The sequence below is a fragment of the Podarcis filfolensis genome (genome assembly GCF_964270895.1).
Source record: "Podarcis filfolensis genome assembly, chromosome: 2".
Taxonomy (NCBI): Eukaryota; Metazoa; Chordata; class Lepidosauria; order Squamata; family Lacertidae; genus Podarcis; species Podarcis filfolensis.
This window is the reverse complement of record NC_139605.1, coordinates 105,523,784-105,540,028: the sequence shown is the minus strand read 5'-3', so window position 1 is coordinate 105,540,028 and position 16,245 is coordinate 105,523,784. Positions and strand designations below refer to the sequence as shown.

The 16,245-nt window shown below is 43.2% G+C and overlaps 1 protein-coding gene across 4 annotated transcripts in view; it reads left to right on the top strand.

Annotated features, from left to right (window-relative positions):
• ANKFN1 (ankyrin repeat and fibronectin type III domain containing 1) overlaps positions 1–16,245 on the top strand; it is a 271,898-nt gene that overhangs the window by 236,919 nt on the left and 18,734 nt on the right. For all 4 annotated transcript variants that reach the window (XM_083598613.1, XM_083598612.1, XM_083598615.1 and 1 more), the window contains exons 15-17: positions 3,102–3,268; positions 6,320–6,467; positions 10,735–10,903. In XM_083598613.1, coding sequence (XP_083454739.1) covers positions 3,102–3,268; positions 6,320–6,467; positions 10,735–10,903 — 484 coding nt within the window. The remainder of the gene's footprint in view (positions 1–3,101; positions 3,269–6,319; positions 6,468–10,734; positions 10,904–16,245) is intronic.

Here is a 16,245-nt window from a genome sequence, read left to right as displayed (position 1 = left end):
CCAACCTCCCTCCTGTGGGAGCAACGTCCACAGTTTAGCTATGCACTGTGCGATGAACTACTTTCTTTCTTTTTTAAGTTTTAATTTATACTTTTTGAGTTCATACATTTCATTAGTTTTGCAATCAATTTAACTTTTCAAAATTTGACTTCCTTCCCCCGCTTTCTGCGGTTCATTAAATTTATTTTTAAAAAATATCTTCTGCATATCCAAATTCATTTAACTTATTTACTGTATTTTTCGCTCCATAAGACGCACTTTTTTCCTCCTAAAAAGTAAGGGGAAATGTCTGTGCGTCTTATGGAGCGAATGTGTGGTCGATCGCTGGCTCCCTTTCCAGCCCCACCCCCTTGCCCAGGCCTCCATTGTTGAATGTTCTGCAGACGGAGGCTGTTTGTTTCCCCAGCGACATGTGACTGGCGGATTAGATTATCTGTCTGGAAACTGGTAGAAACGGCTCCCTTTCCTTTCCTAAAGAAGCTGCAGAACTGTGAGTTGAACCCCATAAAAACAGGATTTTTTTTTCCCTTTGCAAAGTAAGCTCAACAACTGTGAGCTGATCCTCAAAAAAGGGGGCTTTTCCCCTTTCCTCCTCTAAAAACTAGGTGAGTCTTATAGTCAGGTGCATCTTTGGAGCGAAAAATATGGCAATTGTCTACTGTAAATATATACTCTTATGATACCGCAGGTTATTCCAATAATCCTGCTAATGTTTTTATCTATTTACAATTTATTTGTAAATATTCAATAAACCATTTTCATTTTTCATAAAAAGCTTGTTATCTTGATTTCTTATTCTTCCGGTAAGTTTCGCCATTTCGGCATATTCTATAAGTTTTTGTATCCATTCTTCATTTGCTGCGACTTCTCTTTTAGAGATGTTGTTGTTGTTGTTGTTTAGTCGTTTAGTTGTGTCCAACTCTTCGTGACCCCATGGACCAGAGCACGCCAAGCACTCCTGTCCTCCACTACCTCCTGCGGTTTGGTCAAACTCATGTTGGTAGCTTCGAGAACACTATCCAACCATCTCGTCCTCTGTCGTCCCCTTCTCCTTGTGCCCTCAATCTTTCCCAACATCAGGGTCTTTTCCAGGGAGTCTTCTCTTCTCATGAGGTGGCCAAAGTATTGGAGCCTCAGCTTTAGGATCTGTCCTTCCAGTGAGCACTCAGGGCTGATTTCCTTCAGAATGGATCAGTTTGATCTTCTTGCAGTCCATGGGACTCTCAAGAGTCTCCTCCAGCACCATAATTCAAAAGCATCAATTCTTTGGTGATCAGCCTTCTTTATGGTCCAGCTCTCACTTCCATACATCACTACTGGGAAAACCATAGCTTTAACTATACATACCTTTGTCGGCAAGGTGAATGTCTCTGCTTTTTAAGATGCTGTCTAGGTTTGTCATCGCTTTTCTCCCAAGAAGCAGGCATCTTTTAATTTTGTGACTTCTGTCACCATTTGCAGTGATCATGGAGCCCAAGAAAGTAAAAGTCCGCTTCCCTAAGTTCCTTCAGATAGTTAACCTCTGCAGGTCCCTCCAAATTCACCTCCGAAATTGTGCTTAAAGCAAATTTTGGTGGCATTTCCAGTTTTCTCCTGTTGGCCCCCTCCTGTCAACCTCAGCAAATATCGAGGGACTAGTTTATACGCTTGAGGAGAACAGAGAACATTAGCAAGGATGAAAAAGACACTCTTAGCCATGAGTTTCTGTACCTGGCAGCTGAGCTAATTGGACACTACTGTGGGATTGTCTGTAACTGGCTTCCATCCTAACGCTGAAGCGGTGGGGTGGGAGACTAATTAGTGCTGGATCTTCCATGTATTAATTATAATGAGAATGCTTTTCTCATTCATTTAGAGCTAGGCACTTAACTCAACAGGTCTAGGATCATTTCCAGTTCTAAATACATGGCTCAAAGCTGACAAGAAGCCATTGTGAATGCGCCGGCAGATTCCTTCTGCTGCATCAGCTGAGGCTCCCCCCCAAAAAAAAATAAATCGGTGCAAGATGGACACCTTTGTGCAGAGGACACTCGAACATTAGTCTACAAATCAACAGATTTATAGGGCTCGGGATTGCAATTCGTTGGTCCCGCCCCTGATCTCCACACACCCTTGAACACATGGAGGCCCGCCCCCTCTCCTCCACATGTTATTTTCCCTCTAATACAACTGTTCGTGCAAGTCCTGTCAATAGCAGTTCCACCAAAAATTACTTTTAAATGCACAAGCCTTTCCACACTTAATTTTGAGAGCTTACTTCAATGGATCTTTCGGAAACAAAAGCAAAAGGCACATGTCTGTAGCTGCAGTACCAAAGTCAGTGATTGGAGGGAAAGTGGAACCCAAGAGGCAGGGAGATATATATATATAAAACCACATACAGTGGTACCTCGGTTTTCGAACGTCTCCGTTGACAAACATTTCGGTTTTCGAACACCATAAACCCGGAAGTAAATGCTTCAGTTTTTGAACACGCCTCAGAAGTCGAACATGCCACGCGGCTTCTGCTGAATGCAATACCCTGAGACCTAGCCTTTGGTTGTTGAGTTTTCGGTTTTCAAACACTTCAAAACCCGAATGGTATTCCAGAACGGATTACATTCGAAAACCGAGGTACCACTATACGCATACACACTCTTCCTGCAATATCATTGTCGGGGTTTTTTTAACCCGTTTTCTATGGAAAATGTCAAAATTGACGGCACTGATAAAAGATACAAATTTAGAATCTCTTATATGAATCTCTATACGAAAAGCTATTTCCCATATGCAAAGACCACAGCGGGGTTCAAAATGTAAGAAAACAGCAGAATATATTATGAAACATTTTAGTGGGGATGAAATGGGGTAAGACGGAACCTTAAAACGCAATTGTATGTGATTTGGGTTATAAACATGGATGCTGGGTGAGTGGGAAGCCACTAGTTTCGTTGAATTGGAATATAATTGTTGAGTAACAAATGTAACTTTCTATATGGGAAAAATGAATAAAATATTATTATTTAAAAAATCATTTTCTAGGGGAGCAATTCCAAAAAGTTTATCTAGGCCAATGCTGAAGGAGGATCCTTTCCTCTCTCTTTTTTCTTCTTCTCCAACAGGACACTCTTTCCTATCACAGAAGGAGCCAACAGCGCCTGGCTCCTGGCCTCTATTTAGGCTACCTGAAACTCTGCAGCTCAGTGGACCAGATAAAAGTCCTGGTGCTGCAAAAGCTGCCCAACATTCTTTGTCATGTTAAAATCCGAGACAACAGCAATGTGTCCAGGTAAGTGAAGGAATATTTCCACCCTACCTAGTGTTTAGTTAGCACTTTGGGGACTGCTGACCCAGAAACCTGGGATTGAGCCCCACTGAATAGAGAATACGGGTATAGGGTTAATTGGCATTTCACACACAGGGAAATAAAGTTGAAAGCAGCAGAGACAGTGCCAAAGAATCCGTACCAAAGGCAGGAGTTAAACTCCAGCTCCAGTTCCTACCTTACTAAACCGAACTAGTTCACTGAACTTTTTAAATGCATGGTAGTGAACTTGAAATTGCCATTCAGATTTACTTTTATAAAGCGGCAAATAGATTTTTTTTATTACACCCAAGATACTTGCAGACTTGCAATCCAATGCATGTCAACTCAGAAGTAAGTTTCATTGTTGTCAATGGAGTTTATTGGCAGCCAAATATGTATAGCAGTGCAACTTCAGGATAGCATACCAGAAGGGATGCCGGTGGTGCAGTGGTCTAAACCACTGAGCCTCTTGGGTTTGCCAATCAGAAGGTTAGCGGTTCGAATCCCTGTGACAGGGTGAGCTGCCGTTGCTCTGTCCCAGCTCCTGCCAACCTAGCAGTCTGAAAGCACGCCAGTGCAAGTAGATAAATAGGTACTGCTGTGGCGGGAAGGGAAACAGTGTTTCCATGCGCTCTGGTTTCCATCATGGTGTTCTATTGAGCCAGAAGTGGTTTAGTCCTGCTGGCCACATGACCCAGAAAGCTGTCTGTGGACAAACGCCGGCTGCCTCAGCCTCAAAGCGAGATGAGCACCACAACCCCATAGTCGCCTTCGACTGGACCTAACCATGCAGGGCTCCTTCACCTTTACCTTTTTTTACCTAGCATGGCAGAAGTTCCCAGCTGGTTCCCCATCCACATTCTTGCTAGGTGGGATCACAGAATATTTCCCAAACAAAGCTACATTTACAGGGGCAGACCTAGGAATACACAAACCAAAGCACAGCCAACCTTCAAAATTCTCACCTCTCTGAATTTTGCAATGCAGTTCTCCAGTCATGTGCCTTGTAAAAGAGTGTATATACTAGGGTGAAGTGTCAATTAAAATGCATATGTTTGTGAAAATAACATACCAAAAGAAGCATGGTATCAGAGGAAATCGCTTTGCGTGGAAAGGGGGCAAACAGGCAAAATTTAGTACAGAAATTTAGCACAGAAATCAGGCAAAATTCGCACTAAAATACTGATGAATTTTCATGAGTGGTTTAGATATAGATATAGGCATAGATATAGATACCAACACAAAAAAAATATGAACTGATGTGGAATTATGGAGGACTGAATGGGAAAAATGGGAAATGGAGAAAAGTAGAAATGGACAGATTCTCCTGCCCTTAACATGTGCTCCTCCTAGCCACACCTCCTGAAGTATCCTGTCCCTATCATCACACACACATCTTCCCAGATGCTCATCACTGAGTTGGTTCAACCTCAAAGGGCTTCTGTCTCCTGCCCTCAAGCCCTCTGCACCTGGGAGACTGATCCAGGGAAACCTTTCAACCATCTGTCTCCTCAGGGTAGTTGCCAAAATCCTTTACCTGCACTATCCCTTCACCTGACCAATTTTACAACACCTGTTCACTGTCTGTGGTGTGAAGTAGGCAAACCAACTGACCTGGATCCCACAGCCATTCAGGGGCAGAGGTTGACTTCCTGCTTGGTCTCACCCAATCCGTAAACAGACCCCTGTGTTGCAATATAGACAAGCTGAACAAAATAACAACACGATGGCTGATAATAATGGCACTAAACACTATTTATAGACTAATACAAACGATCAGAAATTGCAACCAAAGTCTCGAAATCTTCTTCACCAGTCGCAGTAGAATAATTCAAAAGTTCAATATATACATAATCTGTCACCAAATATCGCCAGAACAGAGTTTCCGGATAAACAATCTGTTTCGTTCAATGCTTGTAAGAATTAACGTGAGAAGGATGCAGTTCAATTTCTTAACAAGCCAATCTTACACGTAAATAAATATAAACACTGTAGAAAATATGCTCTGGATCAGAATATGCTTGTTAAGAAACTGAACTGCATCCTTATCATATTAATTCTTACAAGTCTGGCTGATGAAGAATTGATCAAGATTGACCGATGAAGCATTGAACGAAACAGATTGGTTATCCTGAAACTCTGTTCCGGCAATATTTGGTGACAGATTATGTATATCTCAAACTTTTGAATTATTCCACTGCGACTGGTGAAGAAGATTTAGAGACTTTGGCTGCAATTTCTGATCGTTTGTATTAGTCTATCAATAGTGTTTAGTGCCATTGCTATTGGCCATCGTGTTGTGTTATTTTGTTCAACTGGTCTCACCCAATGACTGGATAGTTCTTCACTGTGATCAGAGGGGGCGGGTGGTAAGCCAAGCCACAAATGGGTCTGGAAGGAAGATGGAAGGAAGATGCTGAGCTCTTAGGCACCCAGTGAGCTCACCCACGACTTTGGCATGCCTCCTTCCCGCTCGCCTATCAATAAGTGCAGGCTCAGAAATATGCACAATGACCAGCTGCGTACCTCAACCTGCCTTCTCTCCATACAATCACAGGCAAGGCTGCCTCCTTGCCCATGCATAAGGAGGGGGCCTGGGCATGAAATGTGCCTACCAAAATCCAAGCAGTTTTCGCTGGCTATGTTCAGTGCTAGAAATCAAATGCCTGATGAGAAAACAGAGACCCCTGGAAAAATGCCACCGTAGCCCAAGGCGCGTGTGCGAAAAGATTATAGAAACATGGAACAGCCCTCTTGTCAAAGAAAGCTGAAATGTTTCAAAGGCTTTTTTATTATTATTATTAAGACCTTGGTAAAGAAGTCTCCGGCTTGATATGCGCACTCGACGAGAATGAAATCAGAAAGTTGGCCCTTTTTTTAACCACAAGCAATAGGGCCTGTTATAAGTTTAGAAATCTTTTTACTATCTGAGAACGAAAACTTCAACAGAGCCCAAACATACGTACAGTAAATTCTTCCTTGTGCAGTGAACTTTTGTTGTATTTCTAATTTTAAACTTCACTCCGTATACAGAGAGGAGTGGGAATGGATCCAAAGTCTTTCTGGCTCGGAATCTATGGAAAATATGGATCATTCCGCAGAGTGTCCAACTCAACTGTTCGTGGAGCTCCAGATGGCAGTGAAAGCTCTCCTGAAACAGATCAGTCTTCCTCTACGACAGGTACGATGCATTGTTTGTGACACTTTCGATTTGTGGATGAATTTGAACATCACGCTCTTCCTCATGCCTTGAATTGTAAATATATTCTTGCTTATCATTGCCATTTTGTTTCAGAACCATACAATCCAGGGCTGGTTGAAGGTCATGTTTGTTTGGTGCAGTGTGTGGCCTATATGGGAAGGGTGGGTTTCATTTCATCCACAAGAGGCTGAATGGATAAGGGTTCCCTTCCTCTTCTTCTTCTTCTTCTTCTTCTTCTTCTTCTTCTTCTTCTTCCTCTTCCTCTTCCTCTTCCTCTTCCTCTTCCTCTTCCTCTTCTTTTTCTGCAATCACTTGTAGCCAAGTAAGATTGTCTTCCATAAACACAGTTTAACAGTGAATCCGTAAGTGACTGTGGAGGCCAATTCTGGGTCCATTACAGACATCATGGCTGCGTTGCCATTGCCATGTTTTCAAAAAAGGATGCTCGGAGTTGCAGAGGGGTCTGAATCCACAGCAGAACCCTGACACGGTACATCACTACCAGGCAGGACAATAATCAGCACCATGTAAATGAAATGGCCTGCCATAAGGAGGCAAAGTCCTGTTACAACTGGGTCTTGTACACCCCTGAAAGTGTGTGGAATGTAGTTTGACTGTAAGGACAGGTGATGCAATGGTGCCACTGCTTCTTTGTGCACCCAAGTCCCAAAGTCTTAAGTGTGGAGGAGCATTTCACTGAGCCAATGCTCAGGTAACTCTGTGGACCTTTGCAGTGCTGTGCTCGGTGCTTGCATGCAGCAAGAAAGATTTGGTTGTAAAATCTAGCTATGATATGATTCTCTCACCACATCCCCCTATTCAGCCCACGAGAGCGAACTGCAAGCATCCTGATGCAGTCATCTTCAGTGGTACAAGTCACAGTCTCCTGAATCGGGAACATTTCCAGTCTAGTGACATCCACCCATTTTTATCGTAGAAAAGAATTATGAGAAAGTCATTTAAGTATCAATGGAGGCCTGATGAACCCTTTGCAGATGACACAAGATGTGTGGTTAATCAGTGGAGGAATTTCATCTAATTTTAGTTAAATTGTCTCCTGCCATTTTCCATTAAAAATAAATAAATCCCAAAGAAGTTCTCAGTAAATCAATACAGTGGTACCTCCGGTTAAGAACTTAATTTGTTCTGGAGGTCCGTTCTTAACCTGAAACTGTTCTTAACCTGAGGTACCACTTTAGCTAATGAGGCCTCCCGCTGCTGCCGTGCCGCCACCACACGATTTCTGTTCTCATCCTGAAGCAAAGTTCTTAACGCAAGGTACTATTTATGCGTTAGCGGAGTCTGTAACCTGAAGCTTCTGTAACCTGAAGCGTCTGTAACCCGAGGTACCACTGTAAAATCCATTGTTTGCCTCTGCTGACACCACTCCTGACCTCCATGCACTGATCAGATCTACATGCATACAGGGCAGGACGCGAGTGGCGCTGTGGTCTAAACCACCAAGCCTCTTGGGCTTGCCGATCATAAGGTTGGCAGTTCAAATCCATGCAACGGGGTGAGCTCCCATTGCTTTGTCCCAGCTCCCGCCAACCTAGCAGTTCGAAAGCATACCAACACAAGTAGATAAATAGGTACCACTGCGGCGGGAAGGTAAATGGTGTTCCATTGCACCAGAAGCGGTTTAGTCATGCTGGCCACATGACCCGGAAAAGCTTTCTGTGGACATACACCGGGTCCCTTGGCCTGAAAGCAGAGATGAGTGCCGCACCCCATAGTCGAATTTGACCGGACTTAACAATCCAGGGCTCCTTTCCCTTTACATGCGTACATGTGAATGTTAAAATGTGTAATGTCAGTATGCTGCTTAAGTAAGCCAGGCTCTCTGACTTATACCCAGCATACTTTAAATGTGCCACCTCTTTTATGCCCATCATAGTCTTTCCAGTAAATCAAAGCTCTTGTTTGCCTGTACTTACCCACATAGCAAGCTCAAATAGCTAGATCCTGCAAAGACACATTCTTGATGGTTTCTTCAGAGCTGCTGGACTTTCCTAGGCAGTTCTCCCCCCCCCCCCAAAAAAAAAAGCTTGACTGAAGACATTTTCCAAAACCAAAAAAGTTTCTACATGGGCAGATGATGGCCGATTGTTTTATAATTGGCAGCTGTTATTTCTTCATTTTTCATGTTGTTGCAGATGTTTCTCTTTGTGTTTTATCCTTTTGTGTTGTAGTTTTAAGTTTGTATGCCACCATGAAAGCCTGTTGGTGGGCTGGAACTAGGTATGGTTGAAATTTACAAATAAATAAAACACAGTAATAGAATGCTACCATATTCTGACATATTTTGGAGGCTATATGGATCAATCCTTGATCCAAAAGGAGTGGGCCAGGATTTAGTTCAAGCAGGCTAAGATTTTTCTGGATAAATTGTATTCCAACGATTCAACAATTCAAGTTCTTTCTTTCTTTGAATATTTTGTTAGTCTTGTTTGATATATATTAAAAGAAATAAAAAAGTGAGACAACCTCGGATGAATGTGTGTGTGTGTGTACACACACACACACATACACACATACATGTACTCCCAACAATCATAAATCATATTTGCTGGTGCACAAAGCCACAATTAAACCAGGAAGCTTCCAATTAAACCACAGTTTCCTGTTCTGTTCAAACTTGGGAAACTGTGGTTACCGGGTTCAGAACAAACCAGGATATTAAACGAACAAACTTAAAACATTGGTTCAATAGCTTGACTTGTTCTGAAGCCATAACCATAGCTTCTTGGTTCAGATGGAATGAGAAACTCTGGTTAATTAGAGGCTTCCCCCATTTTATTGCAGCTCGTAGCAACAAGAGGAACAAAGGAGCCACATTCTCAGGCCAAAAAAAAGCTCAGGCATATCTCTGCTTAATAAACTGAGATGTGATCATCCACACATGGTTTATTGGTGGCTATATCACCTAAAATCCATTCCCCTGAGCTGAAGCTGATTTAGGAAACATAGACCATGTAAGTTACTACCACACTTCTTTCTTGTAGTGCTGATTCACGTAACTTAATTTATAAGAATAGAATAGAATAGAATAGAATAGAATAGAATAGAATAGAATAGAATAGAAGAATAGAAATCTCGATCTTCTACCATAGCTTCCAAATCAGAGTGTTTGTTGGTCAAAGATGGCCATAGTCTCAAAAAATGCAAAATTCGTATGCCAGTACACGCTGGTCCACACAATATCTCCCAACGCTCTGCTGCCCCAGAATAACTTCCTTCCAGGTTTCACAGCACCAAGAGATGGTCATGCAGCCTGAGGCGACTTCCCGCCAGGCCTCTTCTGCTCCCTCAAGATTGTGGGGCTGAGCCTTGTCCCAGTGGACATTTGAGGGGCTGTAGAGACCTCAGCAAAATAGAGTTGGTGAGCCTGACACACATATACACCCCTACACAAAGGACTGATATCCTGAAATGGGGGAGAGATGACAAGCTTAGATAATGGTCCTAGCTGATTCGACGCCTCCATTTAGCATCAAAGTCGATTTTAATCAAACATATGCCTCTTGCTGTTTGATACTTATTTCATTTTCATTTTTCTCAGTGCGGCTTGTTAAATCTTTTTCATTGCCCCATTTGGTGACAGGCTGCAGGGAGAAAATGGGGAGGGGAAGGGAGGAAGCAAGCCAAGAAGAAAAAGAAAAAAAGGAGAGGGGGGGGAGATCTGCATAGTTTTGCTAACCAGCTCCTAAATTGAATGTTAAAGGTTTTTAATTGAATTCATTTTCATGTTTTCACATAATTATACAATCATAATCTTGAAAAGCTCATGGAGTGTGATCGTTTTCTGGCTAATAAGAAACATAAATGTTATTTTCTGGGGGGAGGCAAGGGGTTGTGTTGTGCGTACGTGTGTGTCTTTTAATGTGGAACGTTGGAGCATTAAATCTTTATTTTATGAAGCAAAATTAACACACACATGGCCTTTCTCTCTCTCTCCCCCCCCCTAATATATATATATATATATATATATATATATATATATATATAGACACACAAACACGTGTGTGTGTATATATATATATACACATATACAGGTATATATCCCCCCCCCCATTTCTCTTTTACAAAAAAACCCCTATATCTTGATGCTGTGCAACTTTGCGCTAATGTTTTATACAATTTTGGGGGTTGTTTATATAAGTACGATGCTGTAACTCTCGCCTCCCCTTTCTCCCCCCCCCCCCGCGCCCACCCCCATTTCTTCTCTGTGCGTGTTCCTCTGCAGGCTAAGCTCTTCCGTCTGTATACACAGGAGGTGTTGGAACTGGGTCACAATGTGTCCTTTCTTCTCCTGCTCCCTGCCTCAGACGACGTCTGCACTGCCCCAGGACAGAATAACCCTTACACCCCGCACTCAGGATTCCTTAACCTCCCTCTTCAGATGTTTGAACTCGGTATACTACCTTGCTTCACCTAGAAATATTAACCCAGTCGCCTTATAATAAAATCACAAAGTTGTATCTGTTCCCCTCCAGCCCCTCGCCTCCCCCCCGTCCCAGCGGAGAGTCAATAGATCACGTGATGATTTCTTGGCAACAACACTTTTTCTCTCCGACTACAGACAAGTAATAGAAGGAGCGTAGCTACCAGGTTACATGCTCTAGTCATAACTACAGGAATGTAGAAGCCAGTCAGTCCACAAGCTATCGAGCAACAACACGGCCCTTTGGTTATAGGCATGAAGAATAGCGAATATTGAAATGGGCAGTTCAGGAGACATTTGGCGAAAGCAAAACGATTCAAAGCTGACTTAGCAGGGCTTTTGATTTCAAAATATGGTCGAGGAAGGTGGATCACCCATCTCCGACTGCCTCTCCACTACCAATTTGATTACGGAACTGAGCTTGGTGTAGAATTTATTTATTGTTATCCGGCCAGATCCAGACTTAGTCCCATTGAAATTGGACAACTGTTGTGCAAGCAGTATTGACGGTCAGTAGGATAAGTGTGAGTGCACATAATCCCGAGTTTTACACGCCGTTCATGGGATGCAAGAAGACCTCACAGCTGTTAGAACAGAGGTGTGACTCTCCAGAGGTTGGTGAGCTACAACTTCCATCATCCCTAATGATGATGGTTTGGTCTGACAGGAGCTGAAGTCCAGTAACATCTGGAGTGCCACAGAGAGCTGGTGGCTTCTCTCATTCCATAAGGGTCTGGGAATGTGCACCAGCAAGCACAGTCTTCTGGTTGGTAGCCCTTGCCGCTGAAATGCCAGGAAGCATTCCGTATCAGCCAGTCAGGGGAAAACATACAGAGCCAGATGGTTGATTTGGTTCAACAAAAGCTTCCTTAATCTTCTCTCCAACAGATCCAGTACTAGGAAAAGCATGGGCAGATTTCAAGCAGCAAACTACCAAGATATTCATGAAACAGACCATGCAAATATCGTGATAGCATTGTGCATGATGCGCAATGTGGCTATACAGTGCTGCTGGTTTGCACGGTTAAACCCCTCTGCCACTGAGACTGAATTGTCACCATCACCCTATCATCCATGCCCCCTCCTTACAAGTAACAGTCATCTTTCATGCATGTTTCCATAGGTATAAGGGACGCAGGTGGCGCTGTGGTTTAAACCACCGAGCCTCTTGGGCTTGCCGATCGCAAGGTCAGCAGTTCAAATCCCTGCGATGGGGCGAGCTCCCGTTGCTCTGTCCCAGCTCCTGCCAACCTAGCAGTTCAAAAGCACACCAGTGCAAGTAGATAAATCAGTATCGCTGTGGCGGGAAGGTAAATGGCATTTCTGTGCGCTCTGGCACTCGTCACGGTCCTCTGTGCACCAGCAGAGGTTTAGTCATGCTGGTCACATGACCCAGAAAGCTGTCTGTGGACAAACGCCGGCTCCCTCAGTCTGAAAAGCAAGATGAGCACTGCACCCCATAGTCGCCTTTGACTGGACTTAACCATCCAGGGGTCTTTTACCCTTAAGCTATCCCATATCTATAAACACACGCATGCACAATAGGTTTATAACTTTTTCAAGAAGGATTTCCTATAATGTAAAGGGATGAATTTTTGCTCAGAAACCTTGCAGAAGGGACTAATTGTTCTCAGTTGTGAAAAAGAGTCACCCTGAAATGAAAAGTTTGAATCGGCATGTATGTAACATTACTACATAAGTATATTAGCACTTTTGAAAAACTTTGTGGAACTGTTTAGAACTTTTACAGCTGTCTGGAACTTCCTAGACAGCTGTAATGTATTGTATTGGAGAATCACTGGAAGCAACAGGCCTCCATAGACCAGATAACAAGAAGTAATCAGTGCACAGAATGCACAATCAAAGTGATGTGGGAACTCTATGATGCTTGCAGCAGAGACAAAGACAAACTGCAACCTCAATTTATTCTAAGCAATAAGAAGTGATGTACATTGTACAAGTTTTTCAAAAATTGCAACCTCTATTTTTCCTGTCCAGGCTGTGCCTATTACATAATACATTATACAGTTACATATACAAAAATTGATTTATTGGTTTCGGGGTGACCTTTCCCCCCCCCAAATATGGAAATGACAGTTCATTCCTTTGTTTTTAGGCAATAGTTTATCTAACTAAGCTATAGGAACATGAAGTTGTAAGACTGTTATAACCCTAATACACACACTAAGTGATATAAACTTATAGGAAGATTGAGCCATTCCCAGAATAATGTGTTCTTTCTTTGCCAGCTCTCTTTTATGAGTCATTCATAAAGCTCGTTTCTGGGCAAGGTGGTTACATCTCTTACATACCACAGCTCTTGGGGTATGACTAATGCACAGGCCAAATTTGCCAGGCTAATCTCCCACGATCACCATACGCCTTCTGTGACCAGCAACTATGAATCAACACTGTTGGTAGCCTCAGATATTCAAAAATTATGAGTTCAGCCTTACATTTCAACATATTTTTCCAGTATTTAATACCATACCCTCCAACATTTCTCCAATGAAAATAGGGACGTCTTATTCCTTCATCATCATCATCATTTTATTATTTATACCCCACCCATCTGACTTCCCTATACAGGGCTGCCCTCAGATGTCTTCTAAAGGTTGCATAGTTACTTATCTCCTTGGCTTCTGTAAATCCAGAACTATACCTGGAATATAAGCACACTTGGAGGGTCTGTAACACAGAGAACTAGCATCTTTTTTCCCCTTAAAGGGGACCCAAGTCTGCATGTTAGAAACAGATCAAGCAAGGCAAGATCACAAACTTTTTTAATGTCGATTGTAGATTAGAGCAGCAATGGAGATGGCAAAGTAGTTTGCCGTACACAATGAGGATTCAGCAGACTTTGCTCATTTGTCTCTCAATGCGGTGAATTTATGGTGTGGGGGCTTTGTAGTACTGCAGGGAGAATTCCAATAAAAGCCCAATTTTACTTTTCCAACAAAAAGCAACCAATCTTGTGCCCTAGAGTGGAGGCCATTTTCTGTCTGATTTATTGCACATTTCTCCCCAGTGCCTATAAAATGGCTGTGATTCACCTCCAGAATATTAGAAGCTTCCACTCCCTATTAGTTGGCGGCTACTGAATCTGTAATTGCAAAACCGCAAAAGGCAATGTCGAAGCAACATTTGTTACAGTAACATTAACAGCCTGGCTTCCAACCACAGTGGCGAGAAGCTGCAGCGGCAGCTGCAATTTCACTAATGGTGCCACACGTCTGGTGTGAGCTGTCAGACCACATGCTGCTTGCTCCCTGGACCACTGCAGGAGCTAGATGTTTGGGAGGGGAGCAGAAAGAGTCAGGACTATTCTCCTTTGAGTTGTAGGCTGAGATCATCCTGCTAGTGATCTCTTTGCAAAACAGATTGGTTTGATTTCCTACCATATGCAATGTTCAGAAAGAGATATGAAAAGTTTGTGTCTCCAAACATTTTAATGCTAGTGATGGACCACAGATTTTCACAGAACCGAAAGGGGCTTGGTTCCCAAGGGGCAAATACTCCCATATCATCATCATCATCATCATCAAATATTATTTACACCCCGCCCATCTGGATGCGTTTCCCCAGCCACTCTGGGTGGCTCCCAACAGAAGATTAAAAACATGATAAAACATCAAACATTAAAAACTTCCCTTAAACAGGGCTGCCTTAAGATGTCTTCTAAAAGTCAGATATAGTGGTTCCTTGGTTTATGAACATAATCCATTCCAGAAGTCTGTTATTAAACCGAAACCATTCTTAAACCGAGGTGCGCTTTCCGTAATGAGGCCTCCTGCCACCATTGCCCTTCCACCATTCGAATTCCGTTCTTAGACCGAGGTAAAGTTCGCAAACCGGGACACTGTTTCCAGTTTTGCAGAGTCCATAAACCAAATTGTTCTTAAACAGGACAGTTCTTAAACTGAGGTACCACTGTACAGTAGTTGCTAATTTCCTTGACATCTGATGGGAGGGTGTTCCACAGGGCGGGCGCCACTACCGAGAAGGCCCCCTGCCTGGTTCCCTGTAACTTTGCTTCTCGCAGTAAGGGAACCACCAGAAGGCCCTCAGTGCTAGACCTCAGTGTCTGGACTGAGCGATGGGGGTGGAGATGCTCCTTCAGGTATACTGGGCCGAGGCCGTTTAGGGCTTGAAAGGTCAGCACCAACACTTCGAATTGTGCTCAGAAACGTACTGGGAGCCAATGTAGGTCTTCCAGGACCGGTGCTATGTGGTCTCGGCGGCCACTCCCAGTCACCAGTCTAGCTGCCACATTCTGGATTAGTTGTAGTTTCTGGGTCACCTTCAAAGGTAGTCCCACGTAGAGCATATTGCAGTTGTCCGAGCACCTCTTTGTTGGTTTTACGCACCATCTCTGGTCAAATAGGTTTGGCAGGCTTTTGAAACAATGCAACAAGGAAATGTGAGGGTAGTTAATTGCATTTCTGTGGGCCATAGCCGGTTTCATACTCAGAACAGAACCATTGAAATTAATTGATTTAAATCATTTAAGTCCATAGATTTCAGTGGGTTCACTCGGAATATGGCAGTAAGATTAGTAACAATTATTGAGGGCATTCATCGGTTTTTCCATGCATTGCCACCTTGGGTTAGGGATCAGTGTTAAAGTACTGCGCACACTGAGTTAGAGATCTGGCCAGACAGATGTCTTGTTGAAGTTCATATGCAGAGCGTGTTGGTGACCCTGGTTGCAACTACGACAAACTTTCCATCATTGTAGGGATTTCTGCTTGTGAAATGGAATGTTCTCTGCCTCTCCCTGTCCACATGCACCCCCTTAAATCTCTTCTAGGGGTTCTCCCAGCCATCTGAGACAGACTTGGGGACATGTACATGGGGGAGAGAGGGAGGACGTCCTATCAGACAAGCAGAAATCCTTTCACTGATGGAATGGGAAAGTTCCCTGCTGCTCCTTCCAGAACTGCAGTTCTGATGCAACTGAGCCCTTTCTCTTATCACGCGATTTACACATTTGCCTAATAAGGCTAATAATCCCCACAGATTGCCCTGTTTTCCTCCATGTTCACCTTTTAAAAAGTCATTTATGTACGTTGCTGCCATTGCAGCATGCTGTGAAAATTGGATAACACAGGGAATGAGCATGCAGTGCAAAACTAGTGCCAATGGCTCCTGCAAAAATAAACCCATTCCCTGCAAAAGCATTGATAAACCATCCAACTACAGTATTGATTGCCTGGAAGGAAAAATGATGCAAAAAGTCACTTTTGAGGCATGCAAATGCAGCTATTTCCTCTGTGCAACCAACTTAGCATTACACACACACACCCTTGCATT